Below are 16437 nucleotides of genomic sequence, written 5' to 3'. Positions count from 1 at the left end.
ACTAATCCATGTAGCAGATTCCTTCCTAAGCCCTTAGGTTTGAGTTCACATCACTCAAAACCTACTTTGGCCAATTCTCCCAATGGGCGCCGTTGTGCCCCCCAACGGGTCACGGCATGCCTCAAGTCAGAGAGCCCCCTAGCTTAACTCCCAAGGATGTGCGCTGCGGCGTAGCCCTGAAAGGTCGTGGCGTGCCTACGCGATCAGAGAACCACCTGGCTCCTATGTTCATGCGGGTCGTGGTGCTCTAAGAACAGGGTCGCAGCGTGACCCTACGAACCCAGTTTTTCTCTAAGACAATGTACCCCAAATCCATCACAAAATAATCCCAAAGCCACAATTGAGTCTCAGAACAACATCAACACATTATCACCATCAAAACCCAACCTTAAACTTGATCAAAACCCCACCAAAACTATAAATCATCATCTTGAGTCTCAAAGCTCAAGAACACTTGAAAACCAAATCAGAATTAATCAAAACAAGATTTACAGCCTTACCTCAATTGTAGATTATGTCCTCCTAGCTGCATCTAATCGATTCCTAGCCTCAAGAACAATAAACCACTTCAAATTCAAGCTTCCAAGCCTTAAATTCCACTAGCTTTTCTCAAAAACCAAACCAGGGAAAGAGAACGTAAAGGGAGAGAGAGACCTAAGTTTTTGTTTGTGAATGTTCTAAAGCAGCCTAGTGACTAAGTCGCTACTAGGAGAGAAAGGACCAAATTTCCCCTAGGCTCACCTTGAGCTGGGTATTTGACCCCGTTATGACTAAACCACTAACTTGCTCCCTATGATCGCCTCGTGCCGAACAACCTAAATATATCCACATAATAATGTGGTCTCCATTATATAACACACACATATATATATATATATATTCAAATATGCCTTCGGCGGGCCAAAATCACAAAAATTCCCTTCTAATAAGAAATGGGCCCACATGCATGCAAATACAGTCATATTATAATATAACTCACGTAATTCATATAATCATGCTTATCATCACATAATAATGCAATTAAATAAATTATTGCCCTCCTAGCCCCCTAATCAAGGCACTAAGCCTTATTAGGGAAATCGGGACGTTACACTTTTTACATGGACTCGCTTTACAATCGGGATATGGAGCTCAATTTTACTATAGAGGGCGATTCTACTCAGTTACTCTTCGAGGAGTGCTTCCAGATGACGACTGTCGTTGCTGCTACTGCCACCAAGGACACTGGTCTGGCCCGTGAGGCTGACCCCATCATTAACCTCATTCAAGAGGTTCCTCCAATGACACAATAGGTTGTCTTCCCTTAATTGTGTAATTTTCTTTTTGTAAGTAGGCCTACGAGCCACCTTTTTTAAGGTCTAAACAAATTTAATATTTGAGCCCCCGAGCAATGTTGTAAATATTTACTCTCAATGGCTTTTATGCTCTACTATATTTGTCTTCTTTGTCTTTTACTTACACTTATATCCTTTACATACATCACTTAATAATAATGCAAATTGGACTTAAAAATGTACAAGGTTTTATTAATTTCCTTACGTAATGAGGCATCACGAAAAAATTGACTTTATCTAACCTGTTTTTATCCACTGCATGTGGGCACAAGTCTAGGCAACTAAGGGCTTATACGCCTAAGTTTAGGCAACTTGGGACTTGTGCCCAAGTCTAGGCGACTCAGGACTTGAGAGCCCTTCACAATTTAAGTCCTCGGGAACTTCACGGGTGCTTGGTCCTCAGGAACTGAGTTGAGTACTCAGGCTAACTTTTATGATTTAGGAATTTTTAGGAGTTTAGGCTCATTGGTTCTTGAAAGCTTTGTGACACTAGGACTTCTCTAAGGTGCCCCATATAGGCTCCTCTTATTGAGTTCCCTAGGTCTTGCTTCTCTGGAACTCTCGCAAGCTTTGTAATACTAGGTTTACTCTAAGGTACCCCGTATAGGTTCCTCTTATTGAGTTCCCTAGGTCTTACTCTGCGAGTAGACATCCTTGTAGGGTGACTACTCTGCTTATGAACCCCAAGTGATCGAAGACTAGTTTACGTTCACTTGCCCAGGTCTACGAGCAAGTACATCCTCTGGTAGTAAAACTTAATTAAAAATTAAAATAGAAGGAAATTTTGTGAATTTCTTCTCTCGTGTTTTGTACACACGATTTTCATTAAGTGCCCGTAGGCTACATATGAGTAGTAAAATTAGAAAATATATAGACTATTTGATTTACTTGTAATACAGGTGAAGGTGCTCAGTATTCCAGACGTGAGATATCGACTCCCCGTTTAGTCGAGCCAGTTTGTATGTTTTGGGACATATGGTGCTCTCCACTTGGTATGGGCCTTCCTAGTTTGGGCCCAACACTCCAGCATTTGGGTCTCATGTTCCCAGGAAAACTCTTCACAACACCAAGTCCTCGACCTCAAAATTTCTATCTTACTTTAGAATTGAAGTACTTGGCACCTTTTGTTAGTAGGAAACTACTCAGAGCTGGGTAACTTCATGGAGCTCTTCAACTAGGTCCAATGATTCTTGAAGTAAAGCACAATTACTATTTGGATCACACGTTGTTCATCGATGGGTGGAGATGGCAGCCTCAACTGGGAACATGGCTTCTGTAGCGTCCTCCTAATCCAGGACCGTAACACTGTGTGCTTTAAATAGTGCCTGAATTGCTAATTATGTCCCTTGGTTATAAAGATGTAACTAAGGTTAATGACAAGGATTAAGGTTAAAAATTTTGGTCAAAGGAAATGTTAACTTTTCATTAAAATGTTTAATTTGTACATGGGATCCCAAAATAACATAAACAGATGTTTAAAAGGTTAATACATTTCAAAAGTTACAAGCCAAGCCAAGCCAACATAGGCGACAAAATAAGGGATACAACCCTAGTTCCTCCAAGATTACCCCGGTTGTGGCTGCTCGACCACCACAACCATGGAACTTGTCGAATGGTAAATCTCTTGAAGATGTGTAGAATTTCTTGGGTCTTGGCCAAGTAGGCAACCATCTTGGTTTCTCAAGCTTGATACTTTCTGAGGACTTAGTTCACAACTAGCTGAGAATCGATGTAGATTTCAAGTCCCTTAGTTTTAAGCTCCAGGGAAACTCGTAATCCAGCTAAAAGGGCCTCATATTCTGCCTCATTATTTGAGGCGTCAAACCCAAATTTCATAGCACTGTGAACTCTGTGTCCCTCAGGGGACACCAAGAATAGCCCTGCTTCGGCCACGTTCTTGTTGGATGTCCCGTCCACGTATAGCTTCCATATGGGCCCAATGGGTTGGGCCTCCTCGGACCCTTCATTTTTTCCAGTGCACTCTGCAATGAAGTCTGCCAGTGCTTGTCCCTGTATGGCAGTCCTCGAGTGGTAAGTAATGTCGTACTGGCTAAGTTTGAGTGCCCATTTAAGGAGTCTCCCATAGGACTCTAGCCTGAGAGGCTGGTTGATGAGTAATTTGATTGGATGTGCTTGGAAGTAGGGCATGAGTTTTTGAGAAGCTATGATCAAGCAAAAAGCTAGCTTCTCCATGAGCGGATACCTGGAATCGGCTCCGAGGAGTCTTTTACTCACTTGGTAGACTGAATGTTGGGAGTAGCCATCCTCATGTACTAAGGTCTCACTGATGGCATTCTTCATGATTGCCATGTAGAGGAGTAGGGATTCTACATCAACTGGCTTTGATAGTATTGGAGGTCTGCCATGTGTACCTTGAGTTATTGGAAGGCGTGATGACATTCCTACATCCATTAAAATCTCTGACCTCCTTAGAAGGTGTTGAATAAAGTAATGCACTTGTTTGTGGCCTTCGATACAAAGCAACTAATAATTGTTATCTGACCAGTCAGACTTTGCACATCTTTGCGCTTCCTGGGGGACGGCATCTCGATCAGGGCTTTGATCTTCTCGGGATTTTCTTCTATTCCTCGAGCACTCATAATGAATCTCAGGAACTTCCCAGAGGCTACTCCAAATGTGCATTTTTGGGGATTCAACTTCATCCCGAACCTGCGGAGGACTGAGAAAGGTTCCGCCAAGTCATTCACGTGCTCTAAGGCTATCTTGGACTTGACCAGTTTTACATGCATGTCATCCACATAAACCTCCATGTTCTGTCCAAGTTGGTTTTTGAACATTTTTTTCACCAACCTCTGATAAGTGGCCCCTGCATTCTTCAGGCCAAAAGGCATCACCTTGTATCAATAAACACCTTTGTCTGTTTGGAAGCTAGTGTGTTCTTGGTTTGTGACATGCATGGAGATCTGGTTGTACCCCAAATATGCATCCATGAATGTGAGGAGCTTATACCCAGAGATAGCATCCACCATCTGGTCAATTATCGACAGGGGGAAGCAATCCTTTGGGCAAGCTTTATAGAGGTTAGTGAAATCGATGTAGATTGTCCAAGTCCCGTTAGGCTTTGGGACCAGTACCAGATTTTCCAACCACTTGGGATATTGGGCCTCGCGTATGAACCCGCTTCTAAGAAGCTTGTCAACCTCCTTTACAGCCTCTGCCCTTGTTGAGTCAAGTATCCTCATATTCTATTGCACTAGGGCAACATTGGGATCTATATTCAAGGTGTGGCAAATAATGTTGGGGTCAATCCCCATCATGTCTGCATGAGACCATGCGAAGACGTCCTGGTTCTCATGAAGAAAGCTTACCACAGCTTCTTGAACTTCTGCCTTAAGGTTCTTCCCAGCCTTTGTTTTCTTAAATGTGTTGTCTTCATTGAGGATAACCTATTCGATCTCCTCCATGGACTCGATCGCCCTATCATCTCCAACCCTGGGGTGCAACTCATTGGACTCTTGCTTCTCGAGTATAGCTTGTACTTCCATCTCCTCTAGAGGAGGCTACTTGGGAGCTACTGCCACAATCACCATAACCAGGTGCTTATGTGGCACATTGTAGCATTGGCGGGTCTCTTTCTGGTCCCATTGAACTATGCCAATCCCTAAGTCTGTGGATAACTTCATGCACAAATGACGAATGGAGGTGGCTGCTCCAAGCTCCACCAGGGTTGGTCGGCCCAAGATGGTGTTGCAGGCAGAGGAGCAGTCCACCACCACAAAGGTGGAATATTTGATGGCTTGTTTAGGAACTCCTCCAAGTGTCACTGGTATCTTGATTTGCCCCATTGGTATTAAGCCTTTGCCTGAGAAGCCATATAGGGTCGAAGTGCACGGGGCGAGATCGCTTGTTGTCAACAAGATCTTCGAAGGCTGGTTCGAACAAGATGTTCACTGAACACCTGTTCTCCACCAGGATTCGTGCAACAATTTTTTTTGGAGATTTGAGTCTTGATTACCAAAGGATCATGGTGGGGGAAGTGTTATATTATTTCATATAATATATTATTAGATTAAATAATGTGACAAAATGTGATTTGTCACACAAATGTGATTTGTCACACCTTGTAACATATTATTGAGAGTCACAAAAATTAGACACATGTGTGTGCCCAAATGTGACATATTTTGGAGTTACAAAATTAGTTACAAATTTGTAACTCCCAAATATTACCCAATAATGTGTATATTATATGTTACACATTTGAGATTGGATTTTACAAAGTCATGATGATATATGACTGTTGGAGACATGTTTTTAACTCCCAATAGGTGTTTTGAGGTTACAAAATCATGTGGGAAAGGATTTGGGACGTTTTGGAACGTTTTGGAAAAATGACTTTTTTGCGCTGAAAATGGCCTGTGGCCGTGGCCTGGGGGACAGAAGCCAGTGGCCGCGGCCAGTGAGGCTGACAGCCTATGTGAATTTTCAATTTTTTCCAAATTGAACGGTTCTAACATCCCAAATAACTCCCAAATCTCCATTTTAATTCCATAAACATCAAATTAAACATTGGTAACAACCATGGGGGTTGGTGGAATTTGAAATTCAAAGGGGTATCTCAAACTCTATAAATAGGAGCCTAATGCTCACTTGTATGACACACCATTTTTCATCCACAAAGCACTTGGCTGAAAAATACACCAAGAGGCTTGATAATTCCAGAGAGCTATGTCCTAGAGAGATCCCTTAGTGCTTAGAGAATAGGGGGAAATAAGCTTTTGGACAAAGGTCTTGAACCTTGTTCAAGTTGGTGATCCCCACTACTCTACACTTTGGTTGAGTGAGAGTTTGTTTGTGTTTTCATTCTTTTGTTCCTCTTGTTCTTCTTATTTATTTGTATTATTATAGTATTGAGCTTGTAATCTTCTTCCTCTACATCTTATTTCTATTTACTTGTATTTTGAGAAATTGAGTTGTAATGTTTATTTAATCAATATTTTCTTGTCTATTGTATTTTTGCATAGAGTTGTATTTGTTTTTTTCCATATTTCTATTGAGTATTAAGATATATTCTCTAACAATCAAAAGCTTATTCCTCTTTGTTTCAATGGAAGGGGAGACCATCAAGATCATGAACCAAGACCTAGTGAGGTTGGATAGGTTTGATGGATCCAATTTTACTAGGTGGCAAGACAAGGTGAAATATCTTTTGACAACACTCAAGATAGCCTACATCCTTGAGTCATCCTTGGCACCTCTAGCCGAGCCATCTGACAAAGACACTCCCGAAGAGGTGGAGAAAAGAAGGAAGAGAGAAGAGGACAACCTTCTTTGTAAGGGTCATATCCTTAATGCCCTATCCGACAAGTTATATGATCTCTATACCAATACCAAATCCGCGAAGGAGATTTGGGATGCCTTGGAGAGTAAGTACAAGGCTGAGGAAGAAGGTACAAGAAAATTCTTAATTTCTCAATATTTTGAATTTTCTTTCATTGATGGGATAACTCTTTTACCTCAAATTCATGAGTTACAAGTGATTGTGAACAAGTTGAAAGTTCTCAAGATTGAGCTTCCCGAGGCCTTCCAAGTTGGTGCAATAGTGGCAAAATTACCACCAACTTGGAGGAGCTATAGGAAAAGAATCATCCATAAGAATGAGGATTATACTTTGGAAGAGATCCAAAAACACATTAGAATTGAAGAGGAATCGAGAATAAGAGACAAGGGTGTGAATGAGTCTAAAGATGAGACTTCCAAGGCCAATGCGGTTTCACACAAGCATCCAAAGGGCAACAACAACAACAACAAAAGGGGTAGTGGGAACCCTTTAGGTCCAAAGAAAGATCATGGACAATGCAAAGACGTGAGAGGTCATTGTTTTGTTTATGGAAAACCCGGGCACTATGCTAGAGTGTGTAGGTACCGAAAGGACCCACATGAGAATGAGGTAAATGCTATAGAAAAGGAAGAAGAGATCCTAGCATGATTACCATGTTTATGTGCCTTATTGGGAAAATTGTTATTTTGTAATAAAGCTTGTACTCTTGAAAGCTATCAATAAAATTAAAGTATTATTCTATGATGATTCTTTATTTTGCTATGAGACGTTTATGTGAGACATTAACAAAGTTTCAAAATGAACTTGTTAAAATAATAGGTAAGTGTGTAGACCTATTATTTCATAATGTGATTATTTGTTTGAGAAAGTCTCACATTACATTTGTGTTCACATTTTATTTTGTGAAATATATAAAAGAAAGCAACCAAGTGAAAGTTACTTTCAAATAAGTGTGCCTTGCTTTAGCAAGTAAATGAATCAAGATAAACATTGAGGTTTTTTATCTTGATCTATTGAGTATTTATCATGAAGCTTAAGGACTCATGATGAACTTTGAGAATCATAGGTCTAGATTTATCTTGGAGGATAAATGACTTATTAGAAATGAAGAGATTTCTATTTTAAAGTGATATTTTATTATCACTATGTGAGAAATGTGGGGGTGATGCTCTAAAGTTAATTAATTTATTTTGTTGTTAATCAATTGATTAATTTGGTCATCCTATAAAATAGGTGATTTGGAATTCCACATTTTAAATCACATTGGCTATATGTGTATAGAATGGATAAATCTAGACATGCTTGGTGTCTAAAGTTACTGTTTGTAATATTTTGATTCAAGAAGGAATCAACTTAAAACATAAAGGAGAATTTTAGAAACAAAGAGATTTCTAGAATTAATATTCAAATGTTTATCTTGGATATTAAACTATAAAATAGTGGGGGTGTTGACCATGGTCAAAATCACTATTTTAAAAGGGTAACTATTTTAATAAAATTATGGCTAGCAACAAAGTTTGAATAAAATAATGAGAGTGTCTAAGTATGCATACATGAGAAAAGAAATGATTCAAATGGAATCAATTTTACATCTCAAGAGATGGGACTTAGACTCCCTAAAGAGATTCACGGTTGATGGTAACCTATCTTAATACTAGTAACCAAACTAGTATTAGGTTCAATAGGTAATAACAAGTCAATCAAGTGAATAGATAGTAGTACTCAAATTTTGTCCCATCTGAGATATGAGTACTAGTGTGTTACCAAAATGAGGGTTAAAACCGAAAGGTTTTTTAATAGAACTCAGTCTTGAAAAGACAAGTATTTTAGGGTAACAAAATACTGTAAGAGTTCTACCTATATAGACCTAGGGGTGGTGCCACCCCTCATGAGAATTAGGAGTCATTCTCAAGAAAATTCTATGAATGGAATGTGCACATGGCCATTAACGGTGCAAAAGCGAGACATTGAGGTCTCAAGTGAACACAGCAAAGGTGTGTGTGTTATCACCGGTTTGTTATCAAGGGATAGTGGTTCAATGCTTCGACAACCAAAATTTCAACAAACTTTGTGATAATTACACTAAGGTAAAATTCAAGTCGAAAGACATTTTACTTTATGCACCAATGCAAAGGTTTCTATAGAGAGTGATTATTTAATCAAGTGGGGGAATATTATATTTTAATATAATGTTTGATTGATTAAATAAGTGTTACAAAAAGTGATTATTTAATCTAGTGGGGGAATGTTATATTATTTCATATAATATAATATTAGATTAAATAATGTGAAAAAATGTGATTTGTCACACCTTGTAACATACTATTGAGAGTTACAAAATTAGACACATGTGTGTGCCCAAATGTGACATATTTTGGAGTTACAAAATCAGTTACAAATTTGTAACTCCCAAATATTACCCAATAATGTGTATATTATATGTTACACATTTGAGATTGGATTTCACAAAGTCATGATGATATATGACTGTTGGAGACATGTTTTTTAACTCCCAATAGGTGTTTGGAGGTTACAAAATCACGTGGGAAAGGATTTGGGACGTTTTGGAACGTTTTGGAAAAATGACTTTTTTGTGCTGAAAATGGCCTGTGGCCGTGGCCTGGGGAACAGAAGCCAGTGGCCGCAGCCACTAAAAAGTCGTGGCCACGACCAGTGAGGCTGAAGCCTATGTGAATTTTCAGTTTTTTCCAAATTGAACGGTTTTAACATCCCAGATAACTCCCAAATCTCCATTTTAATTCCATAAACATCCAATTAAACATTGGTAACAGTCATGGGGGTTGGTGGAATTTGAAATTCAAAGGGGTATCTCAAACTCTATAAATAGGAGCCTAATGCTCACTTGTATGACACTATTTTTCATCCACAAAGCACTTGGCTGAAAAATACACCAAGAGGCTTGATAATTCCAGAGAGCTATTTCCTAGAGAGATCCCTTAGTGCTTAGAGAATAGGGGGAAATAAGCTTTTGGACAGAGGTCTTGAACCTTGTTCAACTTGGTGATCCCTACTACTCTACACTTTGGTTGAGTGAGAGTTTGTTTGTGTTTTCATTCTTTTGTTCCTCTTGTTCTTCTTATTTATTTGTATTATTATAGTATTGAGCTTGTAATCTTCTTCCTCTACATCTTATTTCTACTTACTTGTATTTTGAGAAATTGAGTTGTAATGTTTATTTAATCAATATTTTCTTGTCTATTGTATTTTTTCATAGAGTTGTATTTGTTTTTTCCATATTTCCATTGAGTATTAAGATATATTCTCTAACAAAGTGTACTCTCTGAGTATCCTCATCAGAGAAGGTAATTACGGGAAGCAGTGGCATCTTGCATCTTCAGAGACACGGTGCACGAACATTAACCTGTTGAATTTAGACAGGTGGTCCGACAGGTCCATCGTCCCGTCGTAAGAAGTAATGTCTAGCATCTTGAAGCCTTGGGGAAAAGGGGCTTCAACGATGTGTGGGGCACATGGTTCTCCGTATTCATCCTCGGAGTCAGAGTCATGGCCCTGCTACTTGACCATCTTAAACATTATCTTCTTTAAGCTCTCCAACTCTACACGGAGAGGATCATTGTTGGAAATGAGTGCTAGGTACGCCCCTTGGTCTGGCATTGCTTCCTTCATTCGAGCATTAAGGTTGTCTCGGAGGTCCGATTGGGGTTTTCTCCCGTGGAGGTCTTCGGGCTCGGCCTTATTCTTGCGAGCATTGAGATTATCTCACAAGTGAGGTTGCACACGTCAGTGGCAACCATCCTCCGGGAATACCGCTTCCGTTTCCATATCAGATTTGACGTAGTCGTTATTCACCGAGATGTTAATGCAGCGTTCTCGATTCATGGAGACCTCTCTTCTGTTAGCACCCAGCCCTCAATTTCCCCGAGGCTGCTAGGCCACGCAGGGTTCTCTTTCCCTAGGCTTGACACGGTCCATTGTTGTGCACCTGGGTAGGATGCCATGGGCTCCTCGAACACTGCGGGCCTGGGGGTCTCCTCAGACTCCGTGAACCTCTTCGGGGTCTCGTACTCTCCTCAGGAGGTCTAGTGGCTCAGAAGCCCGTAGAGACCTCTTCCGTTTGTGGTGAGCCTTAGCTCTTTCTCCTACAGGAGGGACCAGATGTGCTAGAGGTACACTAGCTGGGTGTACATGTGGCACACCAGCTAGCTATTCTTGTGGCGCGTTAGCTGGTCGTGTAGGTGGCACGCCAGCTAACTACACAGGAGGTACTTTAGCTTGGGGGTCCACCTTGAGCCCTTGGGCTGCCAGCGTGGCCTTCATGGCGTTCACCACCTCTTGTAAGGTTATGATGTTGTCTTTTTGAGCCTCCATTTTTGTTGTTGGGAGGAACACATGTTCTTTCAACGCCGCCACTTCTAGTGGATCTTCAGACTGAAACAATGTGGAGTAGTCAGTGACTCTATCATCTTCGCCATGGCCATCATTATCAGCCACCTCCTGAACAGTCGCTAGAGGTGGGCAGATTGGTTCTCCTTCCACGACGGTAGGGAGGTCATCTTTAAGAAGAGTTTGGCGGGTGTTCACCATTGCTGCATATCTTTGCTTTCTTCAAGCTCTCAATGAAAGCACCAAAATGTTGACTAGATTTTTTACTAACAACTAATTAAACTAAAGATTGAAGAAGAGAAGATTGAAACACAAATTTTTACGTTATTCAAGTTGTGAATCAACCCTTGTCAACGAGTCACTTGTATAAGGATGTTAGGAACTTGCAAAACTCAAATTCTCTTGGATTTCACACAGCGTATATGCTCACTTTGAAAGTAAACATTGAGATACTTTACGATTTGTGCCCTAGCCCTATTTATAGATTGTTGGGGAAATTAAGTTCATTAATTGGTGCTGATTATAATTATGCTCCCTTAATAGTGATTTATTACATGATGAATGAATATTCTTGTAGTAAATGAGTTGGTGGGCTCCAACGTATCTTGGTGGGCCCATTGTGAGGAATGTCAGCCCACTATTTTGTTGGGAGAAACGTCCCTGATACTGTCAGAGTGGTAGTTGCATGTTTTCCCATGTCAGGCGGTGTCTCCTAGGTCGGAGGAAGGTCCTCGCAGACCTAGAGGAAGAGAATGGATGAGACGATCTTGTAGTGAGACTTGGAGCACCGTCTTAGGACATGCTCCTCGGGAAGTGACACTTATAGGAGGATGTACTCCTTCGATGGTGGTGAAATAAAGAGCTCCTAGAAAAACAAACTTGATGACTTGAACAAAATTATACCATCTCTTGAAATTGTGGTAAAATGTAGAATAAAACTTCACTTTTAAATTGGGTAAATGTAGATGTAGTGTCCAAAAAAGTATAAACCCTTTATATTAATTTTAATATAGTTAAAAAATTTTGGTAAATGTAGATGTAGTGTTCAAAATTAATGCACCACTCAAGAAATATATAAATCTATCATCACCAATTTAAATTTTGAAGAATAGTGCTATAATAATTAATATGCAAGATATAAAAACAAGATAGATCAAAATGTTTAAAAATTAACTAAACTAAAACTAATGATCAAAACGGTTCTTTTTTTTTTAGGACAAAGAGAGTTTTTATGTGATTTCATTATTGATTTCTTACCACGCATATAAAATAAGAGGAGTGCTAAGGAAACTCTCTATTACACTCTCCTTCATCCATGCATGACATGTGAATATTATTCAATTTTTTATATTTTAATATTTTTTTAATCTCATTTATTGATTTAAGAGAGTACAATAGAATGCTAATTAGTATTACTCTCATTTGTTAGCCTCTCTTTTCAAACATCTTCTCATAACTTCTTGTGTTGATTATTGGTGCATTATATTTGCCCCAAAAATATATAAAGGCACCCTACTAATTAAAAAAAATTAAATTTTAAAATCATTTCTAACACTTTTTTTTAATATTTTTTTTGGCATTCTTTAATTTCTTTTTTTGTTGATTTCAATAGTTTTATTATATATTATTTTCATCATTTTTTTTTAAATAATGAATGATTTTTTAGAAGAAAAACTCTTATTTTAACAAGTTTTTATATGTTTTTTGTTTTAAATTTTTTATTTAAATATTTAAAAATTTATATTATATATATATTTTTTTAAATATGAAAAAGAAAAAAAATTAGAAAAATTTAAGCACAAATTGAAAAAATATATATAATATATATTAATTTTTAACAAAATAAGATGTAATAATTAGATTTTGGGTGTACAAATATAATGCTGACATTTATAAGTTAGAATTGCCCCTTTACATCAACTCAAAATTTAATAATTAGATTCTGGTTGGCGGGAACAGAGCCCAACATCAAATCTTAACACGTACAAAATGTTCGAAACTGTATAAATTACTTTGCAATAAATAAAATAGAAAAGGGTGAATATTAGATAGATATTACATCGTATATAAGTATAAATATATCTCCTACTTTTGATAGGAGTTCTAAATGATAATAACAATAAATCACCTTTTTTTATGAGTATAAACTGTGTAGAATTATATATTTATAAGGTTAGTAAGCTTTTTGAGTAAAGTGGGATCAATTTCAGTATTTTTATAAAATGATATTACAATTTATAAAAAAAAATAAAAAATTAGTGAGGCTTCTCGTGTTCATGGAAATAAGCTTAAATATTAGAAAATTATTCTATTATAATTAGGTAATTTTTGTAGAAGGCCGTGAATGGTTATGTTATGTTATTTTCTTTTATTTTTATCTAATCCTTCCAAAATAAATAGAATGATTCAATTTGGCGTACATAGATGGAGGAAATATCTTCACTTATTTTTCTGAATGATGTCTGGATTGTTTAAAAAATATATCTTGTGTTAATAATAATACACATAAATCTTGAATAAGAAAGTGGGTGTGATTGGATAATTGAGGTATGTGATGACCAAGTGAAGAGAGTTGGGTGTAAGAATAGTTTGGAACCTATAGGGAGTCAGGGAAAGAAATTAGGTGGGAGGGAGGGAAAAGAAAAGTTGAGAGAGAGAGAGAGAGTGACAAAAGGCTTTGCTTAAACCACGTCGTATCGTAAGGCGAAGAGGGAGACAACAGCCTGTCTCAACACGCCATTCCATAAACTTAAAGTAAGGCACAAAAGCAACCACCGATTCCATTTTGCATCTTCACCACTAAATATTTATATCTATTTAATATTTATACCACATTAAATACATTAATATGAATTTGAATCCCCTCCCTTCCTTCCCTTCTTCTTTTATACAATATTTGTACTTTGAAATTTCATACTTATATGTGTATTACCATAAATGTCCATCATGTACATTTTTGGGTTACTAAGACAGTTACTTAAATCCAAAAAAAAAAAAATTATATAAATAGCACATGATTCCTTTTATGAAGTACTTTTTTTTTTTTTGTTAAAAGTACTTCTATATAATTTGTCAAAAAAAAAATAATACTTCTATCAAAAATTTGAGTGCCAAAAATGTGTGGATAAATAAATAAAAAAGTAAATTTTTTAAAACAATTTGGACCACATGTGAGAATCTTTCTCCGTTTTAGCTTTTAATATATACTTTTTCGGTCTTGGTAAAAGATTGTCTTGAAGTTTTAACAACAGGCAAACGACTGAATGAAAATCAAAGGTGTCGAAGGTTACAGTAATAATCATGCACGAAATCTAGATTTGAAATGGATAGAAAGTTCTGACAAGGGTATTAATGTAATTAAACTAACTATAAGAAGAATAGTTCTTAAAAAAAACTAAAACAAAAAAATCTTATCTTACATTAAAATTATATATTGTATTAAATTCGTACATAAAGGTGACAGTAACTATATCCTAAATTTAATCTAAACTTTTATGCAAGCCTTTCATTGGTCCGAAAATCTAAAGGTCTCGAAGAACAACAACAAAAACCTTCTTCTCCTCTCCGCCACTTATGAATGGGAAATGAAAAACTTCAATTTCCCAATACTAAATGACCGAAACCCAGATTCAATTTTAGCAAAACAAAATAATATCACACACCAAAACCGTGATCAAACCCAATCAGACCAACCCCTCAGAGAATGGGACTTTAATCTCCGAACTGTCGTTTCATCACTTTCAGGAACAGCCGCCGCCTCCGACGCCCTCGGCGTCATCGAGTTCGACCCCTCAGATAACGTTTTCGCCACGGGTGGCTTCGCTAGAAAGATACGAATATACAGATTGAATTCTTTGTTATCCCCCGACAACAACGGCGACCACCAAAACGACGTCGTTTTACTTGACCATGCGGCCGCGTATGACTATTATATCTGCACGCCCGCAAAGCTCAGCAGTCTTCGATGGAGACCCGGCACCGGCGGAAAGATACTTGGCTCCGGTGACTACGACGGCGTCGTTACGGAGTACGACCTGGAGAGAAAGACGCCCGTGTTCGAGCGCGACGAGCATGGTGGCCGGCGCGTTTGGAGTGTAGACTATTCGCATTGGGACGTTTACCCAGTCTTAGGGGCGTCCGGGTCCGACGATGGGACCATGCAAATGTGGGACACGCGTTGTGAGAGAGGGGAATGCGTGGGTACGGTGCGGCCCAGTGGAGCAAGGTGCGCGGTTTGCTGTGTCGAGTTTAACCCGTTTGGTGGGCCATTGGTGGCTCTTGGATGCGCTGATCGGAGGGCCTACGGGTACGATATCCGGCAACTTTCGGATCCGGTTATGGTTCTAGACGGGCATCAGAAAACGGTGTCGTATGTCAGGTTCCTCGATAGCCGTACGATGGTATCAGCTGGTACAGACGGGTGTTTGAAGCTGTGGGACACGGACCAGTCACGTGCGGTTCGCACGTACAAGGGGCACGTGAACAGTCGGAGCTTCGTAGGGCTATCAGTTTGGAGGAACGGCGGGTTACTCGGGTGCGGGTCGGAGAATAACAAGGTTTTTGTTTATGATAAGAGATGGGAGCAGCCCATTTGGGTTCATGGGTTTGGACCCGGGTCGGACTCGGACCAAGGGTTTGTGAGTAGTGTGTGCTGGAGACAAGTGGGAGAAGAGCGGTGCACCCTGGTGGCGGGTGGGTCGGATGGGGTTTTGCAGGTTTTTGTGGGTAATAGGAAGAAGCCATGACATGATCCTCTTCATCATCCATTATTCTTCTTCTTCTTCAAGTAAATTACTATTTTCTCCCTAAAGCAAGATAAAATTACTTGTTTTTTCCAATTTTCTTTTCTTCTTTTGGTCGGGCAAAGTTTGAGTCTCTGAAAATTTTAATAACACGAGAATTATTCTAAACAAATACTAGCCAAAGAATATGAGATGAAAGAAGTTGAATATAGAGATGCCATTTTGTATTTGATTCTTTTTATTAAAATTATAGAATTTTCTAACAAAATTGATACTTATACATATGATGTAATGCTCTTATTTTGTACTTTGTTTTGTTTAAGGTGATATATATAATAAGTGCAGAAGTACGAAGATAACTAAAAAAATTTGTTTTAACTATTTTTTATTTTTTAAAGTTAACTTTAGGATGATATTCTTATATTTAAAATAATATTTTTATATTTAACTATAGTTGTAATTACTTAAATTTAAATAAAATAAAATAAATAATTAAAAAAATTAAAATATGATATTTCTAATATATTTTCACAATAATAATTATTTAAAAATAATAAATAATTAAACAAATTAAAATATGATATTTTTCAGATATTTTACAATGATAATTAATTTTAAATAAAAAATTAAAACATGATATTTTTTAGATATTTTACAATGATAATTATTTAAAAATAATAAAATCATATGTTTT

At 38.0% G+C, this 16437-nt stretch overlaps 1 protein-coding gene across 1 annotated transcript; it reads left to right on the top strand.

Moving 5' to 3' along the window:
- The first annotated feature begins 14475 nt into the window (after positions 1-14475).
- LOC133834743 (WD repeat-containing protein RUP2) lies at positions 14476-16021 on the top strand. Its single transcript, XM_062264452.1, has one exon. The coding sequence runs from the start codon at positions 14496-14498 to the stop codon at positions 15744-15746; it is 1251 nt and encodes a 416-aa protein (XP_062120436.1). The 5' UTR covers positions 14476-14495; the 3' UTR covers positions 15747-16021.
- The last annotated feature ends 416 nt before the right edge of the window (positions 16022-16437 follow it).

The sequence above is a fragment of the Humulus lupulus genome, chromosome 5 (assembly GCF_963169125.1).
Source record: "Humulus lupulus chromosome 5, drHumLupu1.1, whole genome shotgun sequence".
NCBI lineage: Eukaryota > Viridiplantae > Streptophyta > Magnoliopsida > Rosales > Cannabaceae > Humulus > Humulus lupulus.
This window is presented reverse-complemented; position numbering and strand designations above follow the sequence as displayed.